At 45.9% G+C, this 13,323-nt stretch overlaps 1 protein-coding gene across 1 annotated transcript in view; it reads left to right on the top strand.

The window, feature by feature from the left end:
• The window catches only part of LOC132780022 (arf-GAP with dual PH domain-containing protein 1), a 123,942-nt gene extending 110,886 nt beyond the window's left edge, over nucleotides 1–13,056 (top strand). Inside the window, exons 9-11 of the mRNA XM_067460580.1 lie at nucleotides 5,164–5,235; nucleotides 7,881–8,109; nucleotides 10,789–13,056. Coding sequence (XP_067316681.1) covers nucleotides 5,164–5,235; nucleotides 7,881–8,109; nucleotides 10,789–10,817 — 330 coding nt within the window. The 3' untranslated portion in view covers nucleotides 10,818–13,056. The remainder of the gene's footprint in view (nucleotides 1–5,163; nucleotides 5,236–7,880; nucleotides 8,110–10,788) is intronic.
• The last annotated feature ends 267 nt before the right edge of the window (nucleotides 13,057–13,323 follow it).

Below are 13,323 nucleotides of genomic sequence, written 5' to 3'. Positions count from 1 at the left end.
CTTTGGCAGGAAGCCTTAGCAGAAAAAGTAATGCCTCCACCTTCGTAACTTCTCAACAGATGGCAGTACTGGTATGCGGCAGGCACTGGCTTGTTCAGTAGACTCTCCTCTACAGTTTCATTTTGGCAGGAAGCCTTAGCAGAAAAAGTAATGCCTCCACCTTCGTAACTCCTCAACGGATGGCAGTACTGGCTTGTTCAGTAGACTCTCCTCTACAGTTCCATTTTTGCGGGAAACCTTCACAGAAAAAGTAATGCCTCCACCTTCGTAACTCCTCAACAGATGGCAGTACTGGTATGCGGCAGGTACTGGCTTGTTCAGTAGACTCTCCTCTACAGTTCCATTCTGGCAGGAAGCCTTAGCAGAAAAAGTAATGCCTCCACCTTCATAACTCCTCAACAGATGGCAGTACTGGCATGCAGCGGGTACTGTCTTGTTCAGTAGACTCTCCTCTACAGTTTCATTTTGGCAGGAAGCCTTGGCATTGAACGGTTGTGTTGTTAAAGTGCAAAGTATGGAACCCTGCGCAAGGCAGACTATACAAGGGTTGAATGAAAAGTAATGCCTCCACCTTCGTAACACCTCAACAGGTGGTAGTACTGGTATGCGGCAGGAACTGGCTTGTTCAGTAGACTCTCCTCTACAGTTCCACTTTGGCAGGAAGCCTAAGCATAAAAAGTAATGCCTCCACCTTCCTAACTCCTCAACAGATGGCTGTACTGGTATGCAGCAGGTACTGGCTTGTTCAGTAGACTCTCCTCTACAGTTCCATTTTGGTGGGAAGCCTTAGCAAAAAAAGTAATGCCTCCACCTTCGTAACACCTCAACAGGTGGTAGTACTGGTATGCGGCAGGTACTGGCTTGTTCAATAGACTCTCATCTACAGTTCCATTTTGGTGGGAAGCCTTAGCAGAAAAAGTAATGCCTTCACCTTCATAACTCCTCAACAGATGGCAGTACTGGTATGAAGCAGGTACTGGCTTGTTCAGGAGACTCTCCTCTACAGTTCCACTTTGGCAGGAAGCCTTAGCAGAAAAAGTAATGCCTCCACCTTCGTAACTTCTCAACAGATGGGAGGCCAAAATCCTCTCATTGGTCCCAATTGAAGTGGACTGATTGAATCAATGGGATTTACAAGTGTTGAATGAAAAGTAATGCCTCCACCTTCGTAACTGCTCAACAGATGGCAGTACTGGTATGCGGCAGGTACTGGCTTGCTCAGTAGACTCTCCTCTACAGTTGTGCCAGTAAGCTTTCGTATGATATTATTTCTAGCACCCACTATTCACTTGATAGTCGAACAGTGCTTCTTGTAAGTCAGAGCACAGCCCAGAGTGACTCCCAGGTACTTGGTTGTGCTGCAATGCTCCAGTGGTGTTCCTCCCCAAGTCATCCTCAGAGCTCAAGATGCTTGTCTGTTCTTAAGATGGAAAGCACATGTCTGCATTTTAGGTGGATTCAGAATTCACTGTTTTTCCCTCTGATAGGCAGTAAGAGCACCAAAGCTTCGGAGAGCTTATATTCAACCTTTTCAAAGCTTTCTGATTGAGCAGTGATGGCAGGATCGTCTGCATATATGGCATTTTCTGTCCCTTCTGGCAGTGGCTTAAATGGCGGTGTGAAGAAAATCCTTATCAAGTCTGGGAACAGAATTCAACTGGACATTGTTGCCTTTAAATATCTGTCACAGAGAGGAGGGGACGATCCTATTCTCTACTACCCAAGAGGGTTGGGCCAGATGCAATGGTCAGCGACTTCACTGGAAGGTAGATTTCGATTGGACGTTAGATGGACCTCGGTAACAGTAATAGAACTTCTAATATATAAGCATTATTAGGGTCGTTAGAGAGAGATGTGTCTTCTTTAAAGTGTTTTCTAAGAGGTACATTTACTATTAAATGGAAGGGAAGTATATAGGATTCTCTTTACATTGTTACAGATCTTCCCATCATATCATGTTCATATAAGCCTTGTGTGTGTTTCAGTGTAACGTGTAAACCAAACACACTAAGTCAGAGAAGATTACTTAGAGGCCTGGGAAATGTACTGGAATATGTCCAGTTCTATTTTTTTCTCCAGAAAATGCATTCCACCCATCTTCATGCTCAAGATGGAGGTGGCAGATGGAATGAATCACTGGTATGTGTGTGGGTTCGATGTTCAACATGCCCACATGTACGAGAATGAGAGGCACAGCAGGGAAATGTTCATCAGCTTCTGGGCTTTGGCATGATGGAACTCTTACTGCCTCATCGTCCCTTCTTCCAAGGCCAGGGCAGTGGCAGTTGGGGAGCAGATACGGCCTTCCATCTGTTCAGGGACAAGGCATGATGGCTACCTCTTCTTTTCTCTTTTCATGGCCAGGGCAGTGGCAGTTGGGGAGGATAGAGGGCCTTCCATCTGTTTTTGGGCCAATGCATGATGACTGCCTCATTTTCTCTCCTTCCAAGGCCAGGGCAGTGGCAGTTGGCATGGAGGGAGGGCCTTCCATCATTTCTGGGCCAAGGCATGATGACTGCCTCTTCTCTCCTTTCATGGCCAGGGCAGTGGCAGTTGGGGAGGATGGAGGGCCTTCCATCTGTTTTTGGGTCAAGGCATGATGGCTGCCTCTTCTCTCATGACCAGGGCAGTGGCAGTTGGGGAGGAGGGAGTGCCATTAATCTGTTTCTGGGCTGTAGTATTATGTCTGCCAGTTCTTTTCTCCTTTCATGGCCAGGGCAGTGGCGGTTGGCATGGAGGGAGGGCCTTCCATCCGTTGCTGGTCTGTGGCATGATGACTGCCTCTTCTTCTCTCCTTCTAAGACCAGGGCAGTGGCAGTTGGGGAGGATGGAAGGCCTTCCACCTGTTTCTGGGTTGAAGCATGATAGCTGCCTCATTTTCTCTCCTTCCAAGGTTATGACAATGGCAGTTGGGGTGGAGGGAGGGCCTTTCATCTGTCTCTGGGCTGTGGCAGGATGGGTGTCTCTCTTCCTCTCCCCTTCCAAGACCAGGGCAGTGGCAGTTGGGGTGGAGAGAAGGCCTCCCATCTGTTCAGGGACAAGGCATGATGGCTATCTCTTCTTCTCCCCTTTCATGGCCAGGGCAGTGGCAGTTGGGGAGGAGGGAGTGCCATTAATGTGTTTCTGGGCTGTGGCATGATGTCTGCCTCTTCTTTTCTCCTCTCATGGCCAGGGCAGTGGCAGTTGGGGAAGATAGAGAGCCTTCCATCTGTTCAGGGACAAGGCATGATGGCTACCTCTTCCTCTCTCCTTTTATGGCCAGAGCAGTTGCAGTTGGGGAGGAGGGAGTGCCGTTAATCTGTTTCTGGGCTGTGGCATGATGTTTGCCTCTTCTTTTCTCCTTTCATAGCCAGGGCAGTGGCAGTTGGGGTGAAGAGAGGGCTTCCCATCTGTTTCTGTTTTGGGGCCAATGCATGATGGCTGCCTCATTTTCTCTCCTTCCAAGGCCAGGGCAGTGGCAGTTGGCATGGAGGGAGGGCTTTCTCTTTCTGGGCCAAGGCATGATGGCTGCCTCTTCCTCCCTCTTTCAAAGGACAAGGCAGTGGTAGTTGGGGATGAGGAAGGGCCTTTAATCTGTCTTTGGGCTGTGGCGGGATGGCTGCCTCATTATCTCTCCTTCCAAGGCCAGGGCAGTGGCAGTTGGCATGGAGGGAGCACCTTTCATCTACCTCTGGACTAAAGCATGATGGCTGTCTCTTCTCTCCTTCCAAAGCCAAGGCAGTGGCATTTGGGGTGAAGAGAGGGCTTTTCATCTGTTTCTGGGCTGTGGCATGATGTCTGCCTCTTCTTCCAAGGCCAGGACAGTGGCAGTTGAGGAGGAGGGAGGGCCATTAATCAGTTTCTGGTCTGTAACATGATGGCTGCCTCTTCTTCTCTCCTTCTAAGACCAGAACAGTGGCAATTGGGGAGGATGGAAGGCCTTCCACCTGTTTCAGGGCTGAAGCATGATAACTGCCTCATTTTCTCTCCTTCCAAGGTTATGGCAGTGGCAGTTGGGGTGGAGGAAGGGCCTTTCACCTGTCTCTGGGCTGTGGCAGGATGGGTGTCTCTCTTCCTCTCCCCTTCCAAGACCAGGGCAGTGGCAGTTGGGGTGGAGAGAGGGCCTTCCATCTGTTCAGGGATAAGGCATGATGGCTACCTCTTCCTCTCTCCTCTCATGGCCAGGGCAGTGGCAGTTGGGGAGGAGGGAGTGCCATTAATGTGTTTCTGGGCTGTGGCATGATGTCTGCCTCTTCTTCTCTCCTTCCAAGGCCAGGACTGTGGCAGTTGGGAGAAGGGAGGACCTTCCATCTGTTTCATGACCATGGTATGATGGCTGCCTCTTCTTCTCTCCTTCCAAGGCCAGGCCAGGGCAGTGGCAGTTGGCATGGAGGGAGGGCCTTCCTTCTACCTCTGGACCAAAACATGATGGTTGCCTCTTCTTCTCTCCTTCCAAGACCAGGGCAGTGGCAGTTGGGGTGATGAGAAGGCTTTCCATCTGTTTCTGGGCTGTGGCATGATGTCTGCCTTTTCTTCTCTCCTTCCAAGGCTAGGACAGTGGCAGTTGGGGGGAGGAAAGGCCTTTCATCTGTTTCATGGCCATGCAATCATCTCTCCTTCCAGGGCAGTGGCAGTTGGCATGGAGGGAGGACTAAAGCATGATGGCTCTCTCTCCTTCTTTCCTTCCAAGGCCAGGATAGTGGCAGTTGGAGGAAGAGGGCCTTCCATCAGTTTCATGGCCATGGCATGATGGCTGCCTCTTCTTCTCTCTTTACATGGCTAGGGCAGTGGCAGTTGGGGAGGAAGTGAGGGCCTTCCATCTGTTTCATGGCCATGGCATGATAGCTACCTCTTCTTCTGTTCTTCTAAGGCCAGGGCAGTTGCAGTTGGGGTGAAGGAAGGGCCTTTCATCTACCTCTGGACCGAAGCATGATGGCTGACTCCTTTTTGCTCCTTCTAAGGCCAGGGCAGTGGCAGTTGGGTCAAGGAAACGTAGCCTGGAGAGAACAAACTGGAAAGGGAATTCTACTTATTCTGAGTGGCCACCTCCTCCTCTCATCATCCCATGCATTTCTATTCCCTCCTTCCTCCCGTGTGATGTTCTGGATGCTGGGCATTGTTGTTCTTTTCCTGAGCATATTCTCTTATGACAACACTACTTAATCTTTCTTTTCTATTCTTTAGCAAACAGAAGGCTTCAAGAAACGTTGGTTCACCATGGATGATCGGCGGCTAATGTATTTCAAAGATCCCCTGGTAAGTCCTTTCTGTGTCCGTGAATGCTCTCCATGCCAACTGGTCACCTTCGTAACTCCTCAACAGATGGCAGTACTGGTATGCAGCAGGTACTGGCTTGTTCAGTAGACTCTCCTCTACAGTTCCATTTTGGCAGGAAGCCTTAGCATTGAATGGTTGTGTTGTTAAAGTGTGTAGTATGGAATCCTGCACAGACGGTCAGTCAATGTGACTTAAGCAACAAATACGGCAGGTACTGGCTTGTTCAGTAGACTCTCCTCTACAGTTCCATTTTGGTGGGAAGCCTTAGCATTGAACGGTTGTGTTGTTAAAGTGTGTAGTATGAAACCTTGTGGAGATGGTTGGTCAATGCAAAACTTAAGCAACGTGCAGTCATTGAATTCTTGAAAGCAGAAGGTGTCATCTCAACATCTTTAAACTTACTCGCCCAACGACGCACAGTACTCACATCAACACAATCACCATAAACAACTTGCATTCTCTGATGAATCTCCTTTGAGGTGGAATTTAGTTAGTTATTGTGGCGTAATGTAAAATTAACCAGGTGTGGTTCACATTTGATCAGCCCACACACTCCTTGCCAGAGAAAGAAAATATGCCACGCAGGTGAACAGTAAAGAGCAAGTAGCTTACTCTTCGTAGTTCAGAACAACATGTGTACAATGTAACAGTAACCAAAAGTCCCAGGCTCAGCCTGCTCCCTTGGCGTTGCCCGATCAATTAGTTTTCTCCCTATGGGAACTCAAGGCTGTGGCGTAAAGTAAAACAAACCAGGTGTAGTTCATGTTTGATCAGCCCACACACTCCTTGCCAGAGAAAGAAAATATGCCACGCAGGTGAACAGTAAAGAACAAGTAGTTTACTCTTTGTAGTTCATAACAATATGTGTACAATGTGATCAGTTGCATCAACTCACATAATGTCCTTTTATGAGAGATTTAAAATGGTCTTTCTCTGTCCATATTGATAAACTCCTTCAGCAACTCATGAAGTGAGAGTACACTCCAAACTCTGTCTCTCTCTCTCTCTGCTTCATTCTTCTGCACTTGCATAGCTCAAGCCTGAACAAAAATGTAACAGTAGCCAAAAGTCCCAGGCTCAGCCTGCTCCCTGCATGTTGCCCAACCAATCAGGGAACTCAAGGCTGTAGCATAAAGTAAAATAAACCAGGTGTAGTTCACATTTGATCAGTACACATGCTGCCTTGCCAGAGAAAGAAAATATGCCACACAGGTGAACAGTAAAGAACAAGTAGTTTACTCTTCGTAGTTCAGAACAACATGTGTACAATGTGATCAGTTGCATCAACTCACATAATATCCTTTAGCAACTCATGAAACGAGAGCACACTCCCAACTCTCTCCCCCTCTCTGCTTCTCTCTTCTGCACTTGCATAGCTCAAGCCTGAACAAAAATGTAACAGTAACCAAAAGCCCCAGGCTCAGCCTGCTCCCTGGGCATTGCCCGAACAATCAGTTTTCTCCCCATGGGAACTCAAGGCTGTGGCGTAAAGTAAAACAAACCAGGTGTAGTTCATGTTTGATCAGCCCACACACTCCTTGCCAGAGAAAGAAAATATGCCACGCAGGTGAACAGTAAAGAACAAGTAGTTTACTCTTCGTAGTTCATAACAACATGTGTACATTGTGATCAGTTGCATCAACTCACATAATGTCCTTTAGCAACTCATGAAGTGAAAGCACACTCCCAACTCTCTCTCCCTCTCTGCTTTTCTCTTTTGCATTTGCATAACTCAAGCCTGAACAAAAATGTAATGGTAGCCAAAATCCCAGGCTCAGTGTTGCCCAACCAATCAGCTTCATGCATCTTATTTTGGAGTGGACACACACATTCACTGATTCCTTGCGTGCTCCAACAGTTATCCCCAAAACAGGATTGAATTACAAGTAACTCTATTTGTAATGAATTACTTTTGAGCTTTTGCAAAACTCCATAGCTAAGTTTAGGCTTTCCAAAATATTCGGCTTTCCCAAAAGTTGCATAGAAATCAATAGGAAAGCGATATTAAATATTTTAAGGAAACACAGAAGTTAAAAATATTTAGGTTTAAGTTTCTGATGAGCAGATAGATAAAAATGTTTGGGAGGTGTGGGAACAAAACCTTGACTGCGAGTACAGATGGAGACCTAAATCGTAAATCCATTACTGTCAGAAGTTGGAACTATTGCTTTTTGGGTGAGAGTTGAAGTCCAAAACACCTGGAGGGAAAGCCAAAGTTGGCCGATACCTGGGTTGAATTCTTGGATGTGATATAAGTGTCAGGAGTCAATTTGTGACGGCATGAAGACATCACAAATTCCCTCCGTGACATCTTGACTGAATCATCCTGGCTGCCTTTTCTCTCCATGACATTTTGAAGCCAGCAGAGAGCACTGGAAACGTTGTATTGGAACTTGTGAAGCAACAAGTTCTAATAAGGAAACTGAGAAGAGAGGGAGATGGGCAGGAAAAGTGTATAAAAGGAAGTGGTGGTGGGAACAAGTCAGTCGTGTCTTTCTTTGCTGCAGAGATACAAGCAATATATCTATTTCAAAGCAAAACCGGCTTGTGAGTGATCATTTAATATTGGTATATAAAACCTACAGTCTCACATTAAGACGTGTTTGGCTTTGCCCTCTGCCCAGGATGCCTTCGCCAGGGGGGAAGTGTTTATCGGAAGCAAGGAAAACAGCTACAAGGTGCTTGAAGGACTCCCTCCATCCATCCAGGGGAACCACTGGCAGCACGGGATCACCATCGTGACGCCCGACCGGAAGTTCCTTTTCGCCTGCGAAACAGAAAGCGACCAGCAGGAGTGGATGGCAGCGTTTCAGAAAGTGATCGGCCGACCGATGCTGCCGCAGGAATATGCAGGTGAGAGTGACAGAAAAGGGCAGCTTCGGGCCAACGTCCCCTTCACCTAGCGGGAAGACTCGCATGTGGACATGCACCGTGGTAGCACTCTTTGCTCCTCTTGTGGGATGGTCACGTGGTGGAACGCAGAGCAGTGGCTGGGTTCCATTGCACAATGCAGGCAGTCCCCAAGTTAAACTTGCTATAATGGTAGCACACATTGACCTCTGTTAGCCCACCAAATTTCAGAACGTTTCACTATACATGGATTTTTTGGTGAATTTTCAAAATTTTAGGGAGATATAGACCTCTTTTTCTGCTATTCCGATTGGTGTTTTCTGCTGCTGATGCATTCTAGAAAATGTAGTTTAGGGCAGGGCCTTTTGTATTCTCTGGCATAGGGCTCCTCCCTTCCCAAACTACATTTCCCAGAGTTGTGTGCTGTTCCAAAACACATTGCTCCCTCATTTTTAAACTTGCTACAATGGTAGCACACATTAACCTCTGTTAGCCTGCCAAATTTCAGAACGTTTCCCTTCTCCACTGATTTTTGGCAATTTTTTAAAGTTTTAAGGAGATATAGACCTCTTTCTCTGCTATTCTGATTGGTTCTTTCTGATGCTGATGCAGTCTAGGAAATGTAGTTTAGGGCAGGGCCTTTTGTATTCTCTGGCATAGGGCTCCTCCCTTCCCAAACTACATTTCCCAGAGTTGTGTGTTGTTCCAAAATGCACTGCTCCCTCATTTTTAAGCTAGCTACAATGGTAGCACACATTGACCTCTGTTAGCCTGCCAAATTTCAGAACGTTTCACTTCTCCGTGGATTTTTTGGTGAATTTTCAAAGTTTTAGGGAGGTATAGATCTCTTTCTCTGCTATTCTTATTGGTGTTTTCTGCTGATGATGCAGTTTGGGAAATGTAGTTTAGGGCAGGGGCATTTGTATTCTATGGCATAGGGCTCCTCCCTTCCCAAACTACATTTCCTAGAGTTCTGTGCTGTTCCAATATGCATTGCTCCCTCATTTTTGAACTTGCTACAATAGTAGCACATATTGACCTCTATTAGACCACCAAATTTCAGAACGTTTCCCTTCTCCACTGATTTTTGGCAAATTTTCAAAGTTTTAAGGAGATATATACCTCTTTCTCTACTATTCTGATTGGTTCTTTCTGAAGCTGATGCAGTCTAGGAAATGTAGTTTAGGGCAGGGGCTTTTGTATTCTCTGGCATAGGGCTCCTTCCTTCCCAAACTACATTTCCCAGAGTTGTGTGCTGTTCCAAGATGCACTGCTCCCTCATTTTTAAACTTGTTACAATGGTAGCACACATTAACCTCTATTAGCCCACCAAATTTCAGAATGTTTCACTTATCCATGGGTTTTTGGCAAATTTTCAAAGTTTTAAGGAGATATAGACCTCTTTCTCTGCTATTCTGATTGGTTCTTTCTGATGTTGATGCAGTCTAGGAAATGTAGTTTAGGGCAGGGCCTTTTGTATTCTCTGGCATAGGGCTCCTCCCTTCCCAAACTACATTTCTGGGAAATATAGTATGGGGCAGGGCCTTTTGTATTCTCTGGCATAGGCTCCTCCCTTCCCAAACTACATTTCCCAGAGTTGTGTGCTGTTCCAAAATGCACTGCTCCCTCATTTTTAAACTTGTTACAATGGTAGCACACATTGACCTCTGTTAGCCCACCAAATTTCAGAACGTTTCACTTCTCCATGGATTTTTGGCAAATTTTCAAAGTTTTAGGGAGATACAGACCTCTCTCTCTGCTCTTCCGATTGGTGTTTTCATAGAATCAAAGAGTTGGAAGAGACCTCATGGGCCATCCAGTCCAACCCCATTCTGCCAAGAAGCAGGAATATTGCATTCAAATCACCCCTGACAGATGGCCATCCAGCCTCTGTTTAAAAGCTTCCAAAGAAGGAGCCTCCACCACACTCCGGGGCAGAGTGTTCCACTGCTGAACGGCTCTCACAGTCAGGAAGTTCTTCCTCATGTTCAGATGGAATCTCCTCTCTTGTAGTTTGAGAAATGTAGTTGAGGGCAGGGCCTTTTGTATTCTCTGGCATAGGGCTCCTTCCTTCCCAAACTACATTTCCCAGAGTTCTGTGCTTTTCCAAAATGCAAAGCTCCCTCATTTTTAAACTTGCTACACGCTCACCATTGACTCCTGCACGTGGTAAATCAAAATCAGCTTCATTCTCGTCGAATGCCTGTCTCCATAATCACGTCTTCACCTGTTTCATAAATGTCAGGATAGAAGGGGCGGTTCTGAGTTCCAGAGTCGAGGGGCCACCACCGAGAAGGCCCTGTCCCTCGACCCCACCAGACACGCTTGTGAGGCCTTCAGGATCCTCTTTCAGCAGCTCAGGCCTCTGCTGAGCTCACTTCAGGCCCAAGCAACCCCTCATCCCCAAATCCAACAGACCCTGGCCCATTCCCATTCCCATCATGAACATCAACACGAACATTATCCCCATTGTCATCATGATCATCAGGTACAATCACAGACTGAACAGACTGATATACAACACTCTGTCCCTTTCCTGAGGGGCCTGAAGCCGTTAGGAATGGTGGGAGTTGAAGTCCAAAACACCTGGAAGGAGGGCCAAAGTTGGCCCATGTCTGAGATAGTATCTTAATTGAAACTCACCCTCCGTTAAAGCCACACCTTCTCTCTTTCTCTCCGCAGTGGAAGCCCATTTCAAGCATAAACCCTAACGGACGGAGCCGAGGAACGACAACCTGTTTACAATACGCAACGACAATGTCCGTCCTTTTGTCACATTACCGTTGGGACTACCGGATAGGAGGTGCTAACCGCGAAGGCGATGCCAAGCCAAAGCAGACATTTGGAGAAACACTGCATTTCTTGAGTCGTCGGCGATGAGGTTCTTCACAGCCCGGGCTCTCCGAGACATTTCCTTTGGGAATGGTGCATTGGCCGGGAATCCGCTGTGATTACAGAGTGGCTTCCTCCTCGTCCTTCGAACGTTGAGTAAGGGATTTCCCATTGGATCAAACGATTTCCCCCACAGAGCTTTCCTTCCCTTTTCCATCCCCAAACTGGACTCCTACCTGGCTAAATTGTGTGAGGATCGAACACACTCTTGTCTCTGGAACACTTCCCTTTGTGTTGACGATATCTCCAAAACACTCGCAGAAGAAGGTAATTCGTTTAGAAGAAGCCCTTCTCTGATCGACAAGAAAGAATAATAATAATAATAATAATAATAATATACTTTATTTATATTCCGTGCTATCGGACTCAGGGCGGATTACAAAACACATATACGGCAAACAGTTGGCAAACATTAACAAGGACAGACAATACATAAACAAAGGCAAAGGCTTCCCCATCTTTGGCATCTGGAGGCTGTGCTCGATTCCAGCCACAGGGAGGTGCTGTTGCTCCATCTTCCATGCCAAGGAGCAATAATATACGTTATTTATAGGCCTGGGTAACAACGGAAAAATTTGTTTCTAAAATCGATTCGTTTTTTGGGGTTTTTTGCGTTTCGATATTTAAAAGAATTCCGAAATTTTCCTTTAAAAAAGTTCGATATTTACGAAATTTCGTAAATGGTAAAAAAATTACAAAACAATAACGAAACAATAACGAATCGATTCGTTAATGGCGGCCGCGATCGCGCAATACGCTAAAAAAACTTCTGAAGCTTCCCTCTCCCTCTGTTGTTGACTGTTGGTGTGATATTATAATTTTTTTTTCACTAATTAAACAAAAAACAACTATAAAACTTGCCCCAGACATGCGGAAATAATAACGAAACGACCTCAAACCAATAATGAAACGAATACATAACGAAATACGAAGCATTTACGAAATGAATTGAAAAATTCGTTTCGTTTTTAAGTTGCTCCAGAATGGTTCGTTATCGCTTCGTTAACAAAAAAAATAACGAATTTTTAACAAATTGCGAATTAACGAAACGAAACCGCCCAGCCCTATATTCCGCTCTATCTCCCCGAGGGGACTCAAGGTGGATTATAGCACACATATACTGCAAACATTCAATGCCGATGTGCAATTAACAAGGACAGACAATACATAAACAAAGGCAAAGGCTTCCCTATCTTTGGCATCTGGAGGCTGTGCTCGATTCCGGCCACAGGGAGGTGCTGTTGCTCCATCTTCCATGCCGAGAAGCAATAATATATTTTCTTTATATTCTGCTCTATCTCCCCGAGGGGACTCAAGGTGGATTATGGAACACATATACGGTAAACGTTCAATGCCGTTGTACAATTAACAAGGACAGACGATACATAAACAGAGGCAAAGGCTTTCCCATCTTTTTTGATCTCCAGCATTTGGAGGCTGTACTCAGTTCCGGCCACAGGGAGGTGCTGTTGCTCCATTTTCCATGCCGAGGAGCAATAATATACTTTATTTATGTTCCGCTCTATCTCCCGAAAAGGAACTCAGGGTGGATTATAGCACACATATACGGCAAACATTCAATATTGTTATTGTCGTGACTCAGAGCCCAAAGATTGTCCAACACAGCTACTAAGGGGCTAACAAAGTCTTTAATAGGTCTTTAGCAAAGCTAACAGCTCTTAAACTGCAGTACCAATTAGCAACACAAAAGCCTTCAAGCAGGTAAACAAACGGGGAGGAAAAACCGGGATATCCCAGAACTCAGCTTCTCAAAAAAGGAAAGCAGGAGCAAAACTGGCGATGGCAATAATGTAGTTAAACAGTCCTAGGTCAAACATGGAGAGAGGCAGCAAACGAAGTCCAGAAGGCAAATGGCGTGGTCCAGAAGCGTTCCGTAGTCAAGGGGCAAGACGAAGTCACTCTCGTAGTCCAATCTAGAGTCGAGGCACACAAAGACACGATAGCTGTATTCCCAGGACCCAAACGGAGGTAAGGCAGCACAAAACACTAGGCCTGGGTAACAACGGAAAAATTTGTTTCTAAAATCGATTCGTTTTTTGGGGGTTTTTGCGTTTCGTTATTTAAAATAATTACAAAATTTTCCTTTTAAAAAGTTCGATATTTACGAAATTGCGTAAATGTGAAAAAATTACAAAACATTAACGAATCGATTTCCAAAACAATAACGAATCGACTCGTTAATGGCAGACGCGACCGCGAAATACGCTAAAAAACCTCCAAAAACTTCTGAAGCTTCCCTCTCCCTCTGTTGTTGACTGTTGGTGTGATATTATAATTTTTTTTCACTAATTAAACAAAAACAAC

This window comes from Anolis sagrei, chromosome X (assembly GCF_037176765.1).
Source record: "Anolis sagrei isolate rAnoSag1 chromosome X, rAnoSag1.mat, whole genome shotgun sequence".
NCBI classification, from domain to species: Eukaryota; Metazoa; Chordata; class Lepidosauria; order Squamata; family Dactyloidae; genus Anolis; species Anolis sagrei.
The sequence above is the reverse complement of the archived record's forward strand: the minus strand, read 5'-3'. Positions and strand labels throughout refer to the sequence as shown.